The 24799-nt window shown below is 46.8% G+C and overlaps 1 protein-coding gene across 6 annotated transcripts; it reads left to right on the top strand.

The window, feature by feature from the left end:
* Positions 1-17926, top strand: LOC123091165 (callose synthase 1-like). 6 transcript variants are annotated; one of them, XR_006442943.1, is made up of 5 exons: positions 1-444; positions 520-644; positions 1812-2303; positions 2391-2441; positions 6358-6716. XR_006442943.1 is itself a non-coding variant. In XM_044512582.1 (4 exons), the coding sequence occupies exons 1-4, from the start codon at positions 218-220 to the stop codon at positions 2413-2415; spliced, it is 456 nt and encodes a 151-aa protein (XP_044368517.1). In that variant the 5' UTR covers positions 1-217; the 3' UTR covers positions 2416-3174. The 6 variants fall into 6 exon arrangements, 2 of the variants coding, with proteins under 2 accessions (XP_044368517.1, XP_044368525.1); XR_006442944.1 differs by lacking the exon at positions 6358-6716 and adding an exon at positions 3197-3698 and having other exon boundaries at positions 1812-1890; XR_006442942.1 differs by lacking the exon at positions 6358-6716 and adding an exon at positions 3197-3689 and having other exon boundaries at positions 525-644.
* Positions 17927-24799: the final 6873 nt, after the last annotated feature.

Raw genomic sequence — 24799 nt, 5'->3', positions numbered from 1 at the left:
TCCCCCCGTCTCCCCAGGCACCAACCCCCATCAGACAAACCCTAGCCTCACCAAGCCCCACATCTTGTGCTCCTCCCTCCTCCATCCTCGTTAGCCGCCGCCGCCATCGCCGTTGCCGTTCTGCCTCCCTCCTCCATCCTCATTAGCCGCAGTCGCCGCTGTTCTGCCTCCCTCCTCTCTCTCCTACAACCACGCTGTCGGGAGGAAGCCGCTGTTCATGGCGCCATGCCGCTGCCGGGGTGTTGCGCACGCTTCGTTCCCCACAGCCCCTCCCTCATCCTCGCTCGTCATTGTCGCTGCCTGCTACTCCCCTCAGCCACCGTTGGTGCTTCTGGGTCGAATTTGGCGTTGGTTGGTCGGACCTCGAGCTAGAGGCCGAGACGGGGAAGGTCAGAAAAATGAGAGACCGGATGGAGGTGCTCGAGACCGAGGAAGCTGGAAATGGTGAGATCCCTCTCCCCATATCTATTCTCTTAGTTTTTCCTCTTCAAACCTTCATTGATGGTCTCTCTCCCTTAGCACAGTTAGCTTCACTGACCATCCGGTGGTTGGAGCACGGGGCAACGCTCCGGTCGCGATGGGGTTGAGCTGCATAGGAGGGGGAGGAGGCTGGCGACAGGGAACCGGGCCAGGGAGGAGGCAAGGTATGTGTTGTCTAATGTTTTTTCTCTTCGCATTTTTCTCCTACCTACCACGTATCTGTTTGTTGCCAGAGTGGATCTATGGCACCAAATTCTTGGATAAATAATGAGTGCCTAGATATGTATGTATGCTGACATGTGAGTTAATTATTTGGAAAAAAATATAATCATATATGTATTGCCAACAATTTTTATGTTTAAAGCAACCAATTTTGTGAAAAGAGTAGAGAGAAAGATACATGTGTAATTTCTTGATGTTGCAGCGGATGATGGATACTCGATCTTTAAACATAAGCACAGATGAATAGGTACAAATTCGAGGAAAGACCAATGAAATAGTTGTCTGTACACATTTGTGCCAGTTTTTTATCTGGTTGTCTGGTTGCATTATTTATCCGGTTTAAATTCAGCTTGAGTAGATTGTTATCCGTGAGTGATACTTGCTACTATTTGTCGCCATGCACCAATTTCCATACCTATTTTAGGCACAGAAACCAACCATGACTGGAAATCATGCATATATAATTTACTATGGTTCATGATGAGAAAATCATGATTTAGTAAACGAAAGGTGGTTTGTTTGCTAACAGTAATGAGTATAAATGTAAATCGCAGATCATACGCTGCTGCTACGGGCTCCATGTTGTTTAGGCTAGACAACACAACGGTGCTTCTGTTATCTATAGTTGAATTCACAGTTTAATATTCTTTGATTGATGCTTGTGTTATATTTGGTTGAAGGGACGTCCTTGTTAGTTTGCATGGTCTACGTAAGAAGGGGCAATACAATGCTTGTCAAGTTTGTTTATATTCTGATGGCTGTTGAATTCTAGACAATGGAGACGTGAAATTTTTATGTACATAGGTACTAGCCATAGAATACTTTACTCATTGACGACGGGTAGTTTTAGAGAACTTCTGAAAATTCCAATCCAGGTTTTCTATGTTCCATTCAGGAAGAACGCACAGTCTGCACTGGGGTATAAAATTATCTACTGCTTACCTTTGTGTCTCGACATATGCTTCTGATGCATCGTGCTACCAGAGGCCAACATTATCCAGTATCATAGCGACGCTAAAAATGCCTATTGGTTACTCCGCATATTATCATCTGATTTCTCATATATAGATATTAATTTCCTTTCATGGGAGGCTTTAATTATATTTTAGGGTGGTTGCGGATGTGGTCGGCGGTTGAGGGAGGGTCTCCGACTAGAGCAGCAGGAGCAAGGAGCTCGAGGAGGTTCAGGTTTGCCTCTACATCCTTTCTCTTTCCTCCACTTTCTTCTTGCATTTAGATGATAGAATTTGTGATCATGTGTATGTGCATTTATGAGATCTTTGCTGCTAGGTATATAGTTTATGGTTACTGAAATTGGATAATAGAGAGTCGCAACTTCAGTTTTCAATTACAGTAGTTGATGTGTTATGTTTGCTGCAATATGTCATGTGTGTTTGAGAGAGAGGGATGAAAAAGAGGGGACTGGAAGCTTGATCATTGCCAGGATCTAGATTCAAAGAGAGGGATAAAAAAGAAGGGACATGGATTCAGAGAGGGATGAAAACAGGGGACTGAAAGATCTTGCATTGCGTTTCTTCATCTACCAATACGGTTTTGTGTACCATTTGAACATAACCAAGCAGTATAACAAAAGTGTGCTGGTAATATCCCTTTCTTATTTTGTAATTGGACAAATATTTGCACATGTGCCACGTCTATGCAGTCTTTCTAACTGATGCAGTTTCTAGGTTTATGGCTTCTCATGGGATGTGATTCTGGTCATGCTGCTTGTTATGAAGGTAAAAAAAAAGTTATATGTTTCTTCGGTTTAGTTTGGTCTGCATTTGTCCCAGAGAGCGAGTGTTCACAGGTCCAGTGCTTATGTCGTTATTAATTAGTCTGGATTCTGTTCTCGTGTAGAATATTCTATTCAGTTTGGTCTGCATTTGTCCCATAGAGCGAGTGTTCACAGGTCGAGTGCTTATGTCAGTTATTAATTAGTCAAGATTCTGGTCTGATGTAGAATATTCAGTTTAATATCTTCATGTCGGACAAGTAAGCTGACGGATCATTTCTCAAATAATATGTCGCTGTCCTCAATTTTTATTTTCTCTTCTTTTCTGCTACTTGCCTCACTAACTATGACCTCAACAATCTTTGGTTGCTTCCATTAGAAAGGGATTGTGGCACATGGGTTTACTGGATGATCTTTTTGATAGGCATTTTCAAAATAGCATGGTTTAACACATGGACTTTCTACTATGAATATCGAATATGTCCTTGCCAAATGAAACTATTTTCATCGACAACATGGCTTTAGCGGGTCTCTGCGCCATTTGGCGCAACGGGTCAACTAGTATCAAGAAGAGATAGAAAAAATGTGAGAAAAAGTACTACTCTTAACTGAAGTTTAATCACCTCCTAGCCCCCGCTCCTAGCTCGACGGTGGCCACTCCGGCCCCGGCGTCCACACACCCTGCCGTCCTACGCCACCCTGCACCGGCTGTTTCACACTCCCTCATCATGGCTCTCGCTGACCTCAATTTTGACATAGGACAAGATTTCGCGGCGGAAGTTTGGAGGAAATGGGGAGTCCCGATCAACTACGAAGCTGATAAAGATCTGGAGGAATTCTTGTTGGTGGCTGAATTCAAACGGTCCCAGATCCGCCTCACCGATGAATCTGTAGGCACCATTCTCCTTGCATTCTTTGGTGGCCGAGCATCTCTTTTCAAGGTTGAACGCCGACAAAATTGGTCGTTCAAATTCTCTGTTTCTTCTAAAGAAGTGGGTTTTTCCATCATCAAAGGGGGCAACATTTCTACCCATTTACTCAATGTCAATTTCCTCCTTTGGGGCAATGGGGGCCCGAATTCAAGTTGGGAACTTGTCGTGGAATTATCACGTCAGATGTCCTAGCGTAAGGACTTAGGTATGGAGCCATCACAACGTAGTTAGCTTGAAGGGGTTAAACAGGACAAGGGACACGGAGAATTTATACTGGTGCGGCCCCTTGCGGAAGGTAACAGCCTAATACAGTGTAGGGTGGTTATTGATTGGGCTTTGATTACCAGGGAGCGAATACGCTTGACCTAGTTCTTGATCTCTTTCTTTCCTGCCCTAACTCACCGTCGGGTCGTCCCTTTATATACACAGGTTAACGCCCCGCGGCTTACAGAGTCCCGACAGGCTCATAGACAACGTGTCCGACTCGGTCTTGTGACGCCCCCGATTCAATCGTACACTAATCATGCACGCAAATGTGTACGATCAAGATCAGGGACTCACGGGAAGATATCACAACACAACTCTAAAACATAAATAAGTCATACAAGCATCATAATACAAGCCAGGGGCCTCGAGGGCTCGAATACAAGTGCTCGATCGTAGACGAGTCAGCGGAAGCAACAATATCTGAGTACAGACATAAGTTAAACAAGTTTGCCTTAAGAAGGCTAGCACAAACAGGGATACAGATCGAAAGAGGCGCATGCCTCCTGCCTGGGATCCTCCTAACTACTCTTGGTCGTCGTCAACGGGCTGCACGTAGTAGTAGGCACCTCCAGTGTAGTAGTCGTCGTCGACGGTGGCGTCTGGCTCCAGGGCTCCAGCATCTGGTTGCGACAACCAGGAAGAAAGGAAAGGGGGAAAAAGGGGGGAGAAAGCAACCATGAGTACTCATCCAAAGTACTCGCAAGCAAGGAACTATACTACATATGCATGGGTATATGTGTAAGAAGGCCATATCAGTGGACTGAACTGCAGAATGCCAGAATAAGAGGGGGATAGCTAGTCCTATCGAAGACTACGCTTCTGGTCACCTTCGTCTTGCAACAGGCGGAAGAGGGTAGGTCGAAGTCCTCCAAGTAGCATTGCATAGTATATCCTACCCGGCGATCCTCCCCTCGTATCCCTGAGGGAGAGCGATCACCGGTTGTATCTGGCACTTGGAAGGGTGTGTTTTATTAAGTATCCGGTTCTAGTTGTCATAAGGTCAAGGTACAACTCCAAGTCGTCCTGTTACCGAAGATCACGGCTATTCGAATAGATTAACTTCCCTGCAGGGGTGCACCACATAACCCAACACGCTTGATCCCATTTGGCCGGACACACTTTCCTGGGTCATGCCCGGCCGCGAAAGATCAACACGTCGCAGCCCCACCTAGGCAAAACAGAGAGGCCAACACGCCGGTCTAAACCTAAGCGCACAGGGGTCTGGGCCCATCGCCCATAGCACACCTGCACATTGCGTACGCGGCCGAAAGCAGACCTAGCAACCTCCATTACAAAGGAAGTTGCGTTAACGCAGTCCAACCCGGCGCGCGCCGCTCAGTCGCTGACGTCACGAAGTGCTTCAGCTGATACCACGACGTCGGGATACCCATAACTACTCCCGCGTAGATGGTTAGTGCGTATAGGCTCGTAGCCAGACTCAGATCAAATACCAAGATCTCGTTAAGCGTGTTAAGTATCCGCGAATGCCGAACAAGGCCAGGCCCACCTGTCTCCTAGGTGGTCTCAACCTGCCCTGTCGCTCCGCCACAAAGTAACAGTCGGGGGCCGTGGGAACTCAGGCCCACCTCTACCTGGATGGAGCCACCTGCCCCTTCAGCCCCCATCTCCAAACAGTATCACCAGTAATGTAACAGTGTAAAGTATATAGTATATGCCCGTGATCACCTCCCAAGTGATCACGGCCCGATAGTATAGCAAGGCAGACTGACAAGAATGTAGGGCCAATGATGATAAACTAGCATCCTATACTAAGCATTTAGGATTGCAGGTAAGGTATCAACAGATGTAGCGACAATGTCAGGCTATGCATCAGAATAGGATTAACGAAAACAGTGACATGCTACACTACTCTAATGCAAGCAGTATAGAGGAGAATAGGCGATATCTGGTGATCAAGGGGGGGCTTGCCTGGTTTCTCTGGCAAGAGAGAGGGGTCGTCAACTCCGTAGTCGAACTGGCCAGCAGCAGCGTCGGTCTCGTAGTCTACCGGAGAGGAGGGGGAAGAAATAATGAATACAGAGCAAACAAAGCATCACAAAATATAACAAGGCAATACGCGGTGTTCGGTGTGCCCTAACGCGGTAGTAGGTGATACCGGTGAAGGGGGGAAAACATCCGGGAAAGTATTCCCGGTGTTTCGTGTTTTCGGGCAGAGGAGCCGGAGGGGGAAAGTTGCGAGTTCGATAGGTTAGGGGTGTGTGGCGGACGAACGGACTGCGTATCCGGATTCGTCTCGTCGTTCTGAGCAACTTTCATGTAGAAAGTATTTTAATCCGAGTTACGGATTAAAAGATATGATTTTCTAAAGATTTTATTAATTTCTGGAATTTAATTAATTATTTAAATAAATTCGAAATTAGATTTATGACATCAGCATGATGTCATGCTGGCGTCAGCAGTCAACAGGGTTGACTGGTCAACCTGACCAGTGGGCCTCACTGGTCAGTGACAAATTTTAATTTAACAGATTAATTAAATTAATCAAAATTAATTAGTGGGTGGGCCCCACTGTCATACTAATTAGTTAGCTAATTAACAGTAGTTAATTAGGTTAACTAATCATTAGGTTAATTAATCTTATTTGGTTAATTTAATCAGAATTAATTAGGTTAATTAATTGGTTAATTAATTAATTAATTATTTTCATTATTTATCTACTTATTTATTTATTTAATTCCTTTTTTTTCTTTTTTTTAACAGAAACGTTCTGGGGCGCGGGCCCCCACATGCCAATGGCCCGGGGGCCATAGCGGGCAAACGGGTTACGGCCACGGGCGTACGGGCGCGGGCACGAGCGCCCACGGGGCGAGCCCGGGCGCTGGCCTCGGGCGTGACCAGCAGCGCTGGCGCCGGTGGCCACGAAGCCGACCAGGGGAGGCGGCGGACCTGGCAGGTCGCCAGGTCGGTGAGGGCGAGGCCAGCTCGGGGTGAGGCGTGGCCGAGGCGAGGCAAGGCAGGGCGACGGCCCGGGCGGAGGGCGACGCCGTCCGGGGCAAGACGAGGCCGGCGCGGGCGGAGGCACGCCGGTCAGGGCGAGTGCGCGCGAGACGGAGAGAGAGGGAGGGCCGGGGGTCGAGGGCGCGCCTGGGGCGATGGCCGGTGCGTCGGCCGCGGTGAGCGCGTCGTGGGGGGAAAGAGGAGAGGAAGCGGGGCTCACGGCGGGTCGTAGGGACTAGGCAGCGGGCGTGAGGAGGGCGACGGGGACGAGGCGTCGACGGAGAGGACGACGGGGTCACAGCGGAAGCAGGCCGGCGGGGAGGCGGACGGCGACGAGGTCGGAGAGGGGCAGCCCGGCGAGGAGGAGGGGCCGACGAGGTCGCCGTGCGGCGAGGGCGAGGCGGCGACGTCGGGGGCCGGCGCGGCGGCGACGGCGGGGCCCCCTTCCAGTCCAGGAAAGGGGAGGAGGGTGAGGCCGACGGCGAGCGACGGGCGGGGCGGCGCCGGTGATGCGTCGGGGAGGCGGCGATGGGTTCGGGCCCGATCCCGATTGGATCGGGGGGGGGGGGAGGGAGTGGGGCGAGAGGAGAGGTGGGGATCGGCGGGGTGTGGTGGAGCGTGGGGCGCCGATGGGATCGGGGGTTGCCCCGATCTAGATCGGGGAAGGACGAGGGAGGAGTGGGACGAGGGGGAGGGAGTGGGTGGCGGCTAGGGTTGGCCTGGGTGGGGGGATAAGGAGAGGGAGTGGTGGCCGGTTGGGCCGGTGGGGGGTTGTGGCCTGCTGGGCCGAAGCCCAGTGGGGGGGGGGGTTGCTTTCTCCTTTTTTTAGCTTTGTTTTCTGTTTTTTTTCTTTATCTATTTTCTTTTAATGTTTTCATTTAAAGTTTCTTTTATTTTAGTTTTTTAAAATACCCAGTCAGCACCTAAATTAGTGTTACTAATTAGTCCACTGCCACAATTATTTTGGCACACTACTAATTTAGTTTTATTATTATAACTTTATAAAAGGCATCTAATTAATTGTTTTTGGCTGTCATTTCTATTACTTTAGTGCATTTAAATATTTTATTAAAAGATAATTTATCCACCAATATTTACTAAGGATTATTAGACACCTTAGGAACAATTTAGTTTCGAGTTTTGAAAACTTTAATTGTTTAACTTAAATTCAAATTTTGAATATGAATCGTTTCGAACTAACGTGAGATTATCAATAGTAATCCGAGGTGACATGGCATCATTAATGTGGGGTTACTATAGCCTAATTATCCGGGCGTCACAATTCTCCTCCACTACAAGAAATCTCGTCCCGAGATTTAAGAGGGGGGTAAGGGGAAAGTTCTGGTTACGATATTCTAACGGATCTTCTCAAAGAAGTTAATCCCTTTCGCTGGTGTCTTCAATCCTTTATTCCGATGCATCATGATAAACTTGTCATCATTTCTTCGGGAACTCCATCGTACTTACGAAAAGATATGGGGGGAAGACTCGGGAAGGGCGGGCCTTACCAGGTTGACTATCTGGTACATAACTCAGGGAATGGGGTAGGAAGTAACTCTCGAATTGAACTTAAGAAAATATCGAGAGTAAAGTAAGAAGGTACCATGAGAAGTTTCAAACGGATAGGCCATTGTTCGATGTCTGAAACAACATGCGAAAGGGGTCCAGAGCAATGAGATTGAGTATTGCGTCTGCTACCAAAATAGATCACTTGGGACGGTGGCCCGTGAATTACATACGAGGCCGCACGCGAGGAACAACCTTGGGAAGGGGGGGTGCAGGAGAGTCAGGTTTCGATCCTGTGGAACTGTGGGTTATGGGCCCACCATGTGGTTGAAAGTAGGAAGGGGGCCGACATTTTGCACGGTCATGATAGTAAGGCGTGTCAAAGGGTAGCCTGTCAGATATGTCGGCAACAACATCGATACCAAGGGCGAGGGACGAAGAGAACCAATTCCTGCTCGTTGAACGAGGCGGACCAATAGGCAAAGTTCTCGTCCATCGGTGGCTACCGGAATGTCATCAACAATAGTAACAGGGTTACACCAGACAAGATGGTACACCGAGGTGTTTACTTGAGCAGGGATATTACTGCTTATATTATATAGATCACAATAAGGTTTAAACAAACCAATGGAAAGGAAAAGTGATTATTAGGTTTAAACAGAACAATGGAAAGGAAATGTGTTTAAACACATCTTTCAGGGGTAAATCCTTCCCAAGGACAAGCAGAGCATGATATCCATGATAGGATATAGCGTAGAAAACCCTTCAGGAAAGGGGAGAGAAATATCATGACATTACCCATACCATGGTGTTAGGATAAATGATAAATAAAATTTAGCATCGTGCTTCAAATGTCCCTGTTGAAAATCGGAGTACCATTGACATGCTTCGAGATAGCCTTGACATGGTCTTCGTGTGAAGATCAGACTTTGGAAACACGAAGGATCCATCAGGAATATCTTGTAGAATAAGTCTTACAATTTCCTCATGGATGAATGGATAACCTTGCTGAAAAGGAATCTATAATGATAGGTCCTCCAGCCGGGGGGGGGGTGGGTGCTAGGCATGACATCATGTTACCGGGTCATCAAAGGATCAATATCATAACTCTTGGAAAGTTGTCCTAACCATCATATCTGACGGAGATTCAGGTATGATTGGTGTCAGGATACCTCAGGCTCAGGATGCCTGAGAAGAAAGGTGCAACACCAATTGACGGGATGACACTGTAAGATTCTCGGGAAATGAACTATGAAGTGACTTCCATTAACAAGAGTTCATCATTAACCCAAGGAGAGGACAAGGAGGTGTCTGGTGAACTCAACGGCAATTCGCCGAGATTCCCCAAAAGATGGATTTCCACCATTAAGTGAACAAGGAGATAACATTTGCCAGATCAAATGATATAAGGAAGTATGCTCGAGGAAAACATACACAATTAAACATTGGTTGAAATGTGCGCCCGAAATATGGGTTGGGTTGCACGACCAATGTCAGAATGGTGATTCAATTAGCGAAGGACTTAGAATGAACTATCGCCCATTCACTTCAAAGCAATAGGGTTGCTAGAAGTTTTGAATTCACACGTCATAGCTCCATTGTCGGTATTCCGGTTGAAAACAATACGGGGACCAAGGAATGAACGAAGATGGTAAGAAGTATTATGATATCAAGAATTATTAAGAGGTGGTGAAATTCTCACCACATTCTTGACAAAAAGAGATGGTAATACTTCCTAGGTAAGGAAGATCAATTGCTGGACAGCAAGGAACTCAAGGTATAACACCAAACATGAACAAGCTTGTGTTGGTGGGAAGGCAATAAAGTGGTCGATGATAATACAATTCATCGAGGCAAGGATGGTATTTCTCATCATGAATTTGATTGTTATTCTGGAATAGCTCAGAAAGTTGATAATGATCACGACACATTTGTCGAGAGATTTCCTGAAGATGTAATCGATCCGCGATCACATCAAGTCAAAAGAATGATCAAGCAAGAGGTTATTGGAACCAAGGGTACGACACAAACTCGGAACCAAGCTTGTTGTCTGAGGTGGAATGATAAGACAAGGAAATCAACGTAAGCTTAGCTCAGCGTCGAAAATTGGTGCTCCGAGAATAAGGACCAGGTAGCACCGTTAGAATCATCACGACAATGATATAGCCAAAAAGGCTAGGAATGGCGTGATTGGGTACAAACTCGTACTTATAGAAGCTTACTGAAGAGTTGTTGAACCATAGAGCGGACTCGGTTCAGTTATCGGTGTCTTTGAGTGTTCAATAACTCCGAGCCCATGAAAAATTTGTAATCGGTGAGTATGTAGCACTTGATGAAGAACTCATAAGAAATTATGCAGTTCCAAGATAATCTCGAGATACCAGGGGGGTAATACTCGACACAAGATCAAAGTAAAGGTTGGACTGGCGTATTGATCCATAGGAGACAATTGTTTTAACTTGTCCGAGAAATGAGATCAAAGAAGAACAATCATGGTCGGAACCACGGTTGCAAGGGATCAATTCACAGATACCATAGGTTAGTTATCAAGGAAATAGTTATTGTTACAAGAAGCTTTCATGATAGGATATATATCGCGTCCATGGGCATGAACACAAGTTCAAGGTCGACTCCCACTTCTCCAATGCATAACCTTTCATTCACTTCTCATGTTCGATGAAGTTGTAGCGTTGAAATTTTGTCTGGTGAAGCACCAGAAGGGTATGACTCGTGAAAACTTTCGGGTTCACACGGTTTAGAGAAGGCATATGTTCAACCCATAGGGGCTTCTTAGAAACATATACCACAAGTTTCAAGAGTAAATAACACAAACTCGATGGCAGAGCATGTTTGAGAAAAGCAGAGGATACAATTTACCAAAGGCATTATGTATCCGAGGAAAGGCTCACAAGGTTATTGAATATGAAGGGCGTTGTCAGATAAATCCAACAAAGGACTTGATGGTCCACAAGGGATCTGATACGAGTATCGGTACTCAACTAGAGGAAGAAGAATGCAAGGAGATCAGATTATAGAAACAACTGACTAACTCAATTGTCAAATGCAAAGGAATTATGATTTCCAAATCAAGGGATCAAAAGCAATGCTCTGATTAGGGATGGATAAGTTGAATAGCCTTAGGGTACAACCAACGACAATTGGATTGGTCGAGAACCAACTCCAGTTAAAAGAATGGAAGCTCAGCCGGAAAGGTAATTTATAAGGATCAATGATGATTGTGTGTATTCGCAAACATATTGAGTCAATAGACTCAAAATGATAATGACAATGAATGTCAATAAGACTACGAGACTTATGGGATTAACCATAATGCGAGCAAGCAAGAAATTCAAGAGCCAAAGGCTCCAAAGGATTTTCGGAAGATCGAATAGTATTTTGAAGACTTTTGTGAAACTCATGAACAACTGGGGATGAGCGGATACTCGATAAGTGCAATAATTAACCGTAGGGGTATTCAGGTGACAAAGAACAGCAAGGCAGTAAGCTCAAAGGATTATCGAAACAACGACGAGTTTATCAGGTTATCTTGTAATAACAAGACCAACTGGGGATGAATGTAAGAATAACAACTGCACGTAGTTATCCCTAAGGGTTTGCGGTGGAAGGGGGATTGCAAACGCGATGAACACAAGTTCTCGGGTTAACAGCGGAGAGTATCTTCAGGGTCTTCTGGTGCAGCAGACGATCATCAGTAACAAGGGGCTCTCCGGGTGAAAGTGATAACGAGATCCTATTGTTAGATTTACTAAACTTCAATTAACCTGAATAGTAGAGAGATCAGAGTCCCAGAGTATAGGTCGAGGAGTAAAAGATCCTACTACCACCCGATGGCGACGTGGGCCCATGGGCCACACAGCCATGTTAGTAAAAGTTTTTCAACGACTAGACTCGACTTCGGCCAAGGAGTGTGGAAGGGGGATTCCTACAGGCAGTCGGCTCTAATACCAACTTGTGACGCCCCCGATTCAATCGTACACTAATCATGCACGCAAATGTGTACGATCAAGATCAGGGACTCACGGGAAGATATCACAACACAACTCTAAAACATAAATAAGTCATACAAGCATCATAATACAAGCCAGGGGCCTCGAGGGCTCGAATACAAGTGCTCGATCGTAGACGAGTCAGCGGAAGCAACAATATCTGAGTACAGACATAAGTTAAACAAGTTTGCCTTAAGAAGGCTAGCACAAACAGGGATACAGATCGAAAGAGGCGCATGCCTCCTGCCTGGGATCCTCCTAACTACTCTTGGTCGTCGTCAACGGGCTGCACGTAGTAGTAGGCACCTCCAGTGTAGTAGTCGTCGTCGACGGTGGCGTCTGGCTCCAGGGCTCCAGCATCTGGTTGCGACAACCAGGAAGAAAGGAAAGGGGGAAAAAGGGGGGAGAAAGCAACCGTGAGTACTCATCCAAAGTACTCGCAAGCAAGGAACTATACTACATATGCATGGGTATATGTGTAAGAAGGCCATATCAGTGGACTGAACTGCAGAATGCCAGAATAAGAGGGGGATAGCTAGTCCTATCGAAGACTACGCTTCTGATCACCTTCGTCTTGCAACAGGCAGAAGAGGTAGGTCGAAGTCCTCCAAGTAGCATCACATAGTATATCCTACCCGGCGATCCTCCCCTCGTATCCCTGAGGGAGAGCGATCACCGGTTGTATTTGGCACTTGGAAGGGTGTGTTTTATTAAGTATCCGGTTCTAGTTGTCATAAGGTCAAGGTACAACTCCAAGTCGTCCTGTTACCGAAGATCACGGCTATTCGAATAGATTAACTTCCCTGCAGGGGTGCACCACATAACCCAACACGCTTGATCCCATTTGGCCGGACACACTTTCCTGGGTCATGCCCGGCCGCGAAAGATCAACACGTCGCAGCCCCACCTAGGCAAAACAGAGAGGCCAGCACGCCGGTCTAAACCTAAGCGCACAGGGGTCTGGGCCCATCGCCCATAGCACACCTGCACGTTGCGTACGCGGCCGAAAGCAGACCTAGCAACCTCCATTATAAAGGAAGTTGCGTTAACGCAGTCCAACCCGGCGCGCGCCGCTCAGTCGCTGACGTCACGAAGTGCTTCAGCTGATACCACGACGTCGGGATACCCATAACTACTCCCGCGTAGATGGTTAGTGCGTATAGGCTCGTAGCCAGACTCAGATCAAATACCAAGATCTCGTTAAGTGTGTTAAGTATCCGCGAATGCCGAACAAGGCCAGGCCCACCTGTCTCCTAGGTGGTCTCAACCTGCCCTGTCGCTCCGCCACAAAGTAACAGTCGGGGGCCGTCGGGAACTCAGGCCCACCTCTACCTGGATGGAGCCACCTGCCCCTTCAGCCCCCATCTCCAAACAGTATCACCAGTAATGTAACAGTGTAAAGTATATAGTATATGCCCGTGATCACCTCCCAAGTGATCACGGCCCGATAGTATAGCAAGGCAGACTGACAAGAATGTAGGGCCAATGATGATAAACTAGCATCCTATACTAAGCATTTAGGATTGCGGGTAAGGTATCAACAGATGTAGCGACAATGTCAGGCTATGCATCAGAATAGGATTAACGAAAACAGTAACATGCTACACTACTCTAATGCAAGCAGTATAGAGGAGAATAGGCGATATCTGGTGATCAAGGGGGGGCTTGCCTGGTTGCTCTGGCAAGAGAGAGGGGTCGTCAACTCCGTAGTCGAACTGGCCAGCAGCAGCGTCGGTCTCGTAGTCTACCGGAGAGGAGGGGGAAGAAATAATGAATACAGAGCAAACAAAGCATCACAAAATATAACAAGGCAATACGCGGTGTTCGGTGTGCCCTAACGCGGTAGTAGGTGATACCGGTGAAGGGGGGAAAACATCCGGGAAAGTATTCCCGGTGTTTCGTGTTTTCGGGCAGAGGAGCCGGAGGGGGAAAGTTGCGAGTTCGATAGGTTAGGGGTGTGTGGCGGACGAACGGACTGCGTATCCGGATTCGTCTCGTCGTTCTGAGCAACTTTCATGTAGAAAGTATTTTAATCCGAGTTACGGATTAAAAGATATGATTTTCTAAAGATTTTATTAATTTCTGGAATTTAATTAATTATTTAAATAAATTCGAAATTAGATTTATGACATCAGCATGATGTCATGCTGGCGTCAGCAGTCAACAGGGTTGACTGGTCAACCTGACCAGTGGGCCCCACTGACAAATTTTAATTTAACAGATTAATTAAATTAATCAAAATTAATTAGTGGGTGGGCCCCACTGTCATACAAATTAGTTAGCTAATTAACAGTAGTTAATTAGGTTAACTAATCATTAGGTTAATTAATCTTATTTGGTTAATTTAATCAAAATTAATTAGGTTAATTAATTGGTTAATTAATTAATTAATTATTTTCATTATTTATCTACTTATTTATTTATTTAATTCTTTTTTTTCTTTTTTTAACAGAAACGTTCTGGGGCGCGGGCCCCCACATGCCAATGGCCCGGGGGCCATAGCGGGCAAACGGGTTACGGCCACGGGCGTACGGGCGCGGGCACGAGCGCCCCACGGGGCGAGCCCGGGCGCTGGCCTCGGGCGTGACCAGCAGCGCTGGCGCTGGTGGCCACGAAGCCGACCAGGGGAGGCGGCGGACCTGGCAGGTCGCCAGGTCGGCGAGGGCGAGGCCAGCTCGGGGTGAGGCGTGGCCGAGGCGAGGCAAGGCAGGGCGACGGCCCGGGCGGAGGGCGACGCCGTCCGGGGCAAGACGAGGCCGGCGCGGGCGGAGGCACACCGGTCAGGGCGAGTGCGCGCGAGATGGAGAGAGAGGGAGGGCCGGGGGTCGAGGGCGCGCCTGGGGCGATGGCCGGTGCGTCGGCCGCGGTGAGCGCGTCGTGGGGGGGAAAGAGGAGAGGAAGCGGGGCTCACGGCGGGTCGTAGGGACTAGGCAGCGGGCGTGAGGAGGGCGACGGGGACGAGGCGTCGACGGAGAGGACGACGGGGTCACAGCGGAAGCAGGCCGGCGGGGAGGCGGACGGCAACGAGGTCGGAGAGGGGCAGCCCGGCGAGGAGGAGGGGCCGACGAGGTCGCCGTGCGGCGAGGGCGAGGCGGCGACGTCGGGGGCCGGCGCGGCGGCGACGGCGGGGGCCCCTTCCAGTCCAGGAAAGGGGAGGAGGGTGAGGCCGACGGCGAGCGACGGGCGGGGCGGCGCCGGTGATGCGTCGGGGAGGCGGCGATGGGTTCGGGCCCGATCCCGATTGGATCGGGGGGGAGGGGGGGAAGGGAGTGGGGCGAGAGGAGAGGTGGGGATCGACGGGGTGTGGTGGAGCGTGGGGCGCCGATGGGATCGGGGGTTGCCCCGATCTAGATCGGGGAAGGACGAGGGAGGAGTGGGACGAGGGGGAGGGAGTGGGTGGCGGCTAGGGTTGGCCTGGGTGGGGGGATAAGGAGAGGGAGTGGTGGCCGGTTGGGCCGGTGGGGGGTTGTGGCCTGCTGGGCCGAAGCCCAGTGGGGGGGGTTGCTTTCTCCTTTTTTTTAGCTTTGTTTTCTGTTTTCTTTTCTTTATCTATTTTCTTTTAATGTTTTCATTTAAAGTTTCTTTTATTTTAGTTTTTTAAAATACCCAGTCAGCACCTAAATTAGTGTTACTAATTAGTCCACTGCCACAATTATTTTGGCACACTACTAATTTAGTTTTATTATTATAACTTTATAAAAGGCATCTAATTAATTGTTTTTGGCTGTCATTTCTATTACTTTAGTGCATTTAAATATTTTATTAAAAGATAATTTATCCACCAATATTTACTAAGGATTATTAGACACCTTAGGAACAATTTAGTTTCGAGTTTTGAAAACTTTAATTGTTTAACTTAAATTCAAATTTTGAATATGAATCGTTTCGAACTAACGTGAGATTATCAATAGTAATCTGAGGTGACATGGCATCATTAATGTGGGGTTACTATAGCCTAATTATCCGGGCGTCACAGTGACTGACTACGCATGCCTTACAATGCAAGTTTATCCTCATGGCGGTTTATCCTTCTGGGCCCTAAGTCGCCTCTGGGTCTTGGGCCGTCAGCGGACTTCTCATGACCCGCCCCTTCATGGGTTATCGCTAGCTGTATGACCCGGCCCCTCCTGGACGGTTCATACCCGGTAGTTATATCCCCAACATTAGGCCCCAGATTGATTTGAACTTGTTCATATCAATCTTCAGCATCTGAATGGTAAACCTGCATCACCTGTTGTAACCCACCATGACATCAGCTATTGGAATCCTCTTAAACCGCCATGACGTCATTTTATCTTCACCGTGCACTGGGCTCGAAGCATCTTAGCTGATCCTTATCTTAATAAATACCCCGAAAATTGAGGCGTCCCTATAGCCATGCGATGAATTCGATCTTCTCGATTCACGTGCATGCCTTATGCTCGCCCCCCTTATAAATAGGCATGAGGGTCTTTCTCATTTTCCTCCTTGCTTCCTTCTTCATCTTCCTCCTCTTCTCAGCCGCACGGGTGCTCGTGCTCCGCCGTCACGACCACCACCCGTTGCACCAACTCCGGCCGCCGCATCACCCTGACCAGACCAGAGAGTTCCAGTGCGCCTCCGCTGATCCTCATCACCTGTAAGCACGCCTCCCTCTTCTTCCTCAGATATGTTTTTAGGGTTTCCACTGCTCGTCGGTGTTCTTACTATTCTTCCTCATCCTCTTTAGTTCTTGTAGTTTCTAATCTAAATAGGCCATAGATCTTGTGCGGAAGTGGTTTTGTCACCATTTTTGCCATTGAAGTAGTATCTCCTTTGCAAAGAACCATACTGACGCATCTAGGTTTTTCCACTGCCGCCACCTTTGGGTTTATTTTCACTGCCTTTCCTGAGCTGTCACAGATCTTAATTTATAATACTAGCTTGCGAAACCTGTTTGTCTGCCCCTTACCAGAATGTTTCGGTTGATAGATTTAAACCTCAAACTGCCATGGCGGCTTACGACATAAACCATGACCCTCCATATTACATTAGGCCCCGGGTAAGCCGCCATTATCCACTTAAATCCATAAGCCGGCCATCTTCCGGTTTGAACCAAGCTAACTTTGTCTGAACTGATTCTTCATAATTTATCCTTGCATTGCAGTTTGAGACAACCACATGTAGCTTGCCATATATCTGTCGGTTTAATTTTTATTCACTCTACTGCAGGCCTTGCATCCGATCATGACCAAGACAGTCACCTCCTATGATTGGGTCCCCTCCATTGTCACCGAAGCTATGCTTGAAGACTATGTGAAGATTGGTTTTTTTCCGGCCAAGGATGCCATTCATTGGCGTGCTCCTAACTCGGAAGAAGCCAAACCTCAGCCGCAAGCCGGCGAAGTTATTGTTTTCACGGATCACATGAACCGGGGCTTTTCACCGCCCGGGTCAAAATTCTTTCGTGATGTCCTGCACTTCATGTAACTCTGCCCTCAAGATATCGGGCCCAATTCCATTTCCAACATCTGCAACTTCCCGGTCTTTTGTGAAGTATACCTTCAATAAGAACCCAATGTCGACCTTTTCAGAGAATATTTCTATCTGAACCGCCAGAATGAGTTTACTGATGGCCCTAGTCAATAACTCGGAGGAATTTCAATTCAGCGTCACAGAGACGCCATTTTTTCTTATGCTTCACTTCCAAGTCATCCCAAAGATTGGAATCAAACCTGGTTTTACTACAAGGATACTTCTCCGGCTGATGAGAATCCTCTGCCCGCCTTTTGTGATCAATGGCTCAACCCAAAGCATCCCCTTCCTGGTCGACTTGGCACTGCTAAACGGGCCAAGGTTATGCCAACTTTTTCCAAGGTTAGGGCTTTACTGGGCAATGGACTAAACAGAATTGATCTGGTTCGGTGTTGGGTAGCTTGGAGAATCATACCGTTAAGCCGCCGACCCGGCTTAATGTGCTCATACACTGGTGATACCAAAGACCTACTTTATTACAACTCAAAGTGTTTGACTGATAAGGATGTCAATGAAATGACCAAGACTCTTCTCAATGGGTCCTTGGAAAGTTGCAGCAAAGTGGGTTTGAATCCCTTCTGCGTCCTTAAACCGGCACCAGAGGTATGCTTTTCCGGTTTACATACATGTTATCTTACCACTCATAAACCTGAACATTTCTGACTTAATCGTAAACCTTTTTAGGCTGGGTCCGCTTTCTGGGACAAAAAATATGATGAGAAAGCCGCCAAGAAGGCCAGAACCAAGACCAAAGCAATGAAGAGAAGCAAAAATACATCCACTGCTGCTAAAACGTTTAACGTGGATGATTCTGAATAGTCCGAGGTAAATCTTGATTCCCTTGGCTCCTTTTTCATCCACCTTATTGACAATGATTACTATCAGGATGACACGGAGAGCAGCCAGGCGGTTGATGACGAGGTAACAATTATTTCCTCCCACTCAGAATCTTTGCCAAGACAAAAAATCTGACGCGTGATCCGGAAAGTAAGGTTTTCTAACCCTTTAGCTCACATGGATCCCAACTTTATTTTGAAGAAACAACAAAATGAGAATCGGCACCAAACCCGGAACAGTGGAGGCGGAGAACTTTCCACCGGCTTACCCAACACGCCAGCTCCATGCAAACGTCAAAATGAGGTAAAACTCCAACACTTGTTTACTTTAACCTGAATATTATTCATCCAACACTTCATGCCTCCGGCTTAACTTTTCAGGGGATCTCTCACTCTTCGTCTGGCGACTCATCCCAGACTCAACTTCCCCCTTTCAAAACCGCCCCTGAGTATCAACTTAAACATGTGTCTCTTTTGACATCTTTAAGCTCATACTGACTTTCTGATTCTTCGTGTAGTGGGAAAGCAAAGCCTAGCAAGAAGGCCGGAACCAACAAACCCTCCGAAGACCCCAAACCTAGTGAGCCGGAGAAACATGCACCAATTTTAGTGACCTCTGTGCAACAGCCTGATAATCCTGCTGATGACCCGCCACCAGAAAACCGTGGCACCTCTATTGATCCTGTGGTTCCTGAGCCAGAGATTGCTGAACCATCCAGCCCAACTAAACCTCTCAAGACGGATACTGAGGAAGTTGTGATCACTGGCTCTGGTTTCCAAGAACCAGGAAATCTTGTAGCTCTGGCAAAGCATTCTGCCAAGGAAGAGATGGTTGAGCGGCGCAAGGTCAAATTTGACATGGCCAAGTACTCTCATCTGAGTTGTAGTGAAATCTTCTCTGGCTTTTTGAACCAAGTACACAGCATCCGAGACCCGTAGATTGACATGGTCAAGCACATGCATCAGAAACATGAGGTATTTAATTCTTGCTCTCATATGAGATACATTCCTTTAGCCCCCAAGTCTATTGAATATGATAGGATAGAATATACTGTAGACTTGTTAGATATTTTTTGTGTTGTGAGTCAAATCCTATAGCCACCAAGGGCCAGCTTAAACTATGAAGTTAAGCCGGTTCTTCACTTCATATAAATCAATTGGATGTGTAGTCCCCAAGGGCCAACTTAAACTATTAAGTTAAGCCGGGACTTATCAACTGATAAAAAATCCTTATTAATTAGCCTTACCAACCGGATGATAAACTGGGGTTACTGCTTCATAAATCGAACTTGGCATCCATTATCCCCCAAGTGCCAAGTGCTATTGCTTGCAAAGGATTTGGGACTTAAAAAGATATATAACTCTTATGAAGAAACTTTCTGCACCCATTAGCCCCCAAGTGCCAAGTGTTATTGCTTGCAAAGGGCTTGGGACTTATAAATATATATTGCATCATAACACATCACATTTTCTTTGACTTGTCTCAGGAGGCATCCAGTCAATTTCAATCCCAGTTGACTGACTTGAAATCCCGACTTGAAGCATAAGAAGTTGAGACCCGGAAGGCTGACTCCAAGTTCAAATTTAGCTTGGATGAGACTGAGAAGCTCAACACTGGTTTTAACACTGAGAAAGCTGCCTGGACTGAAGAAAATGCCATTTTAATCAAAAGGGCTGAGAAAGTTGAAGCTTCATTGGAAGAGGTCACTACCAATTTCACCGGTTTATAGCAGCATATTAATCAAATGACCTTTGCCATCTTTGGTAAGACCATTTTACATTTCAAGAAAATTTTACTTCTTTTATTATGAACCGCCTATTAACTCAAACATAACTTCCATATAGGCCCCAGAAGTAGCAACCTTGGGAAAGAAACATTGATAAAGCTCAAGGTGGTTTACACCTTGGTGGAGCAGCTATATACCGGAGCTGAACACACAATTGCTGCCATCTCCCCAAGCAAACAGATGCCAGCTCTTCTCAGCCACATGTTAAATAGACTCTTTGTTTTACCAGCCCGGATTGAAGAGAACAAGTGATCCGCTGCTAGAGACGGTGCCCTTACGGCTTTAAGCCGGGCTAAGGCGTGGCAGTCGGAATTAGACCCGGCTGAGCTAGCCACTGGCTGCCCCAGTTTCAAAGAAGATGGGTCTGCTTTTGACAAGAAAGACTTTGCCGCCTGTGTAAAAGCTGTGCGTCCTCTGGCGAGTCTACTTGCTGAAGAAATGGGTCTGTCCAAATACTAGGCGGCTTATACCAGAAAATCAAAAGATGCCCACGTCGGCTTATGAAGTTGCAGATCTTATTCCTCCAATCTGTAAGCATACCTTTGCCCCGGACATTGATCCATCTGAGCTTATCGATGACGATGCTGAATTTCAAGCTTTGACTAGTATCGATTGGTCATCGTCTGACTTCCAGACGGTGGAGGAAGAAGAAGAACCGTCGCAGGATGACCCGGAAGCTTCAAACTGCCAGGGCCAGGAGAACTGATCCGTTGGGCGGTTCTTGATTTGCACTTTCCCGTAACTTTGAAAAACAATTTATCCATTTGGGCTTGCTGAGCCATGTAATAGGCTAGTTAAACACTGAGCCGTCGTGCTATCATGCACGTTTTGTTTTGCATAACAGTGTTGATCCATCATTGGGAAATCCGTCCCTTATGTTTTAATGACATGATCAATTATGCCAAGCCGACTTGTCGTTTTTCCTGTATAAACAGACAACATGTGCCTTGGCGGTTTACCCCAGGGCGGGTCATAATACCCATATATATAAAAAAACACTAAGGACTAATCAGCCTATATCACGGCCAGTTTATAAAAAACCTTATGCAATAAAAGAAATATCATACCTTTGATATTTGTTCCTCCTCCGACTTATCATAAGTCATGTGTAAAGGCAATAGCCCATAGAAATTTAATGTCTTGTTCCATATATGTACACTGCCGGTTTATGACACCACATGCAGCAAGGGGTAATATCCCGAAACGTGAGCGGAAAGCTCAAGCATATGATGATTGTCTCTTGGCGGCTTAAACTCCATAACCAGGCCGGGTTAATAAAATTCCGGATACATGCACCATCAGGCAACGTGGCCCTATTTGGTTTTTTAACCATGTATTGATATATAAACAGAAGCAAAAACTTCAACAAAATGGTCAAACAGAAGAAAAGCCAGAAAACAAGGCTTTCATAGGCCGCAAAGCCTAAAACCCGAGTGCTTTCATGGGCCGCACAACCGCTGAGTTAAGCTTTAATTCAAAACCTTGTAAGTTGGGCCTCACATGACCAATCACCGTTTAAACGTTGACAAGTTCAGTGTATTTGTAAGAATAACTGTCAAGAGTTCGGTGGGTCACTCCATGATTACCTGGGCGGAGTGGCAGACTTAAAAAGGCAAGCTAACCCGGATTTTTCGGTGAATACACCTAGGCATCCAAGCCTAAAGGGTCATAGCTATGCTAGTGAGCCCCCAAGTTTTACTTCAAGTTGATAAACCAAAAGACTCCAAATGTCCTTCAATCGCGCCGTATAAACCGGATCAAGATGGTAGTAACGCTATGTTCTCTTTGGTGAATACTCCTATGTTTGAATAGGAAGCCCCCAAATGATATATAATGAGCCTCAAGGCAGGATGCCTATGCTTGAACTATGCAGCGCAACAAGTTCTCTTTGGCAATCCTTTAATTTGGGCAGAAAGCCCCCAAGTGATTTGTAATAAGGCACATAAGCCAGATCAAGAGGGTAGTAATGCTATGTTCTCTTTGGTGAATACACCTATGTTTGAACAGGAAGCCCCCAAATGATCATATGAAGTGACCAGAAAGACTCATATTCTTGGAAATGAAACGACAGAGGCCCTGAATTATCAGGGATGCCGGCTTTATTATATTCATGATAATATATACACTGATAAGGTATGTACATCACAAGAGCCGATGGCTCAGGTGTAATAAGGTTGAAGATGAGCAATATTCCACGACCGGCGGGTCTCCTCCTCCGACGCGCGTGAGTCCTTATGGTCTCGAACATCGATAAGATAGTATGACCCGTTGTTCAAATTCTTGCTGACCACAAAGGGTCCTTCCCAAGGTGGGGATAGCTTGTGCATGTCAGTTTGATCCTGGATGAGCCGGAACACCAAATCGCCTTCTTGAAAGGTTCTGGTTTTAACCCGGCGGCTGTGATAATGCCGCAGATCTTGCTGGTAAATCGCCAAACAAGCCGCTGCAAGGTCACGCTTCTCATCTAACAGGTCAATAGCATCCTGACGTGCCTTCTCATTGTCAGCTTCAACATAATCCGCCACACGAGGTGAATCGTGACGTATGTCACTGGGGAGAACCGCCTCAGCTCCATAAACCATGAAGAAAGGCGTGTAACCTGTAGATCTATTGGGGGTGGTGTTGATGCTCCAATGTACTGATGGCAACTCTTCTACCCAACAACCCGGTGTCCTCTGCAAAGGAACCATAAGCCAGGGCTTGATACCTCTCAAGATTTCCTGATTTGCTCGATCAGCTTGGCCATTAGACTGGGGGTGAGCCACTGATGACACATCAAGCCAGATATGCTCTTGTTCACAGAATTCTTTCATTGCTTCCTTAGACAGATTAGTGCCATTATCAGTGATGATACTATGAGGATACCTAAAACTAAAGATCACCTTTTTAATGAATTGAACCGCCGTAGCTGCCTCACATTTGCTGACCGGCTCAGCCTCATCCCATTTTGTAAACTTGTCAACCACCACCAAGAGGTGGGTCTTTTTATCCTTGGATCTTTTGAAAGGCCCGACCATATCCAGCCCCCAGACGGCAAACAACCAAGTAATTGGAATCATCCTCAACTCTTGAGCCGGCACATGAGCACGTCTTGAGAATTTCTAACAATCATCACATTTACTGACCAGATCCTCTGCATCAGCATGAGCTGTTAGCCAATAAAACTCATGACGAAAGGCTTTAGCAATGAGATATTTAGAGTCGGCATGATGACCACAATCTCCTTCATGAATCTCCCTTAGAATTGCGTGGCCCTCCTCTAGAGAAATACATCGTTGAAACACCCCCGTAACCCTGCATATGTCTAGCTCACCTTTGACAATAGTCATTGACGTAGACCGCCGGGTTATCTGCCTGGCTAGAGTTTCATCCTCAGGTAACTCACCCCGGGTCATGTAAGCCAAATATGGAACAACCCAATCAGGGATAGCATGAAGAGCTGCCACCAATTGTGCCTCTGGGTCAGGAACTTCCAAGTCTTCCTCTGTAGGCAATTTCACTGATGGGTTATGCAAAACATCGGGGAAAATATTAGGGGGGGGGCTTACACTGAGATCCTAGGCGGCTTAACGCATCGGCTACTTCATTTTTCCTTCGAGCAACATGCTCCACCTGATATCCTTTGAAGTGACGAGCAATAGCATCCACCTCTCGACGATAAGCCGCCATGAGTGGATCCTTGGAATCCCAAGTTCCTGACACCTGCTGAGCCACTAGATCTGAGTCGCCAAAGCATCTTACCCGGCTTAAATTCATCTCTTTAGCCATCTGAAGGCCATGGAGTAAGGCTTCATACTCAGCTGCATTGTTAGTACAAGGGAACATCAACCTTAAGACATAACAAAATTTATCACCTCGTGGGGAAGTCAATATAACTCCAGCCCCCGAGCCTTCCAACTGCCTGGATCCATCAAAATGAATAGTCCAATATGTATGATCCGGCTTATCCTCAGGCATCTATAACTCTGTCCAATCATTGATGAAATCCACCAGTGCTTGAGATTTAATGGCTATCCGAGGCACATACTTCAGACCATGGGGACCAAGCTCAATGGCCCACTTAGCTACCCGACCTGTGGCCTCCCTGTTTTGAATAATATCTCCCAAAGGGGTAGAGCTAACCACAGTGATGGGATGACCAAGGAAATACTGCTTCAATTTACAACTAGCCATGAACACACCATAAACCAGCTTCTGCCAATGTGTGTATCTCTGCTTAGAATCAATAAGCACCTCACTGACATAATAAACTGGCCTTTGAACCAAATGCTCCTTGCCTGACTCCTTTCTTTCAACCACAATAGCTACACTAACTGCCCGGTTGTTTGTAGCCACATATAACAACAAAGGCTCCTTCTCAATAGGAGCTGCAAGAACTGGTGGCTCTGCCAGTTGCCTCTTAAGTGCCTCGAATGCCTCATTAGCAGCATCACTCCAGACAAAATCATCTGTCTTTTTCATCATCTGATACAGAGGGATGGCTTTCTCTCCCAGGCGACTTATAAACCAGCTCAGGGTTGCAATACGACCCGCCACACATTGGACATCATTGATACACACCGGTTTAGCCAAAGAG

The sequence above is a fragment of the Triticum aestivum genome, chromosome 1B, assembly GCF_018294505.1.
Source record: "Triticum aestivum cultivar Chinese Spring chromosome 1B, IWGSC CS RefSeq v2.1, whole genome shotgun sequence".
Lineage (NCBI taxonomy): Eukaryota > Viridiplantae > Streptophyta > Magnoliopsida > Poales > Poaceae > Triticum > Triticum aestivum.
Note: the sequence above shows the minus strand (reverse complement) of the source record. Positions and strands in the feature narration are given on the sequence as shown.

Bases quoted from the DNA above. Each gene is read 5' to 3' on its own strand.
- LOC123091165 (XM_044512582.1), top strand. From the start codon at position 218: ATGGCGCCATGCCGCTGCCGGGGTGTTGCGCACGCTTCGTTCCCCACA. The intron at 645-1,811 runs GTATGTGTTGTC...ATTATATTTTAG, and splicing joins CGGGCCAGGGAGGAGGCAAG to GGTGGTTGCGGATGTGGTCG. The intron at 1,891-2,390 runs GTTTGCCTCTAC...TGCAGTTTCTAG, and splicing joins AGGAGCTCGAGGAGGTTCAG to GTTTATGGCTTCTCATGGGA.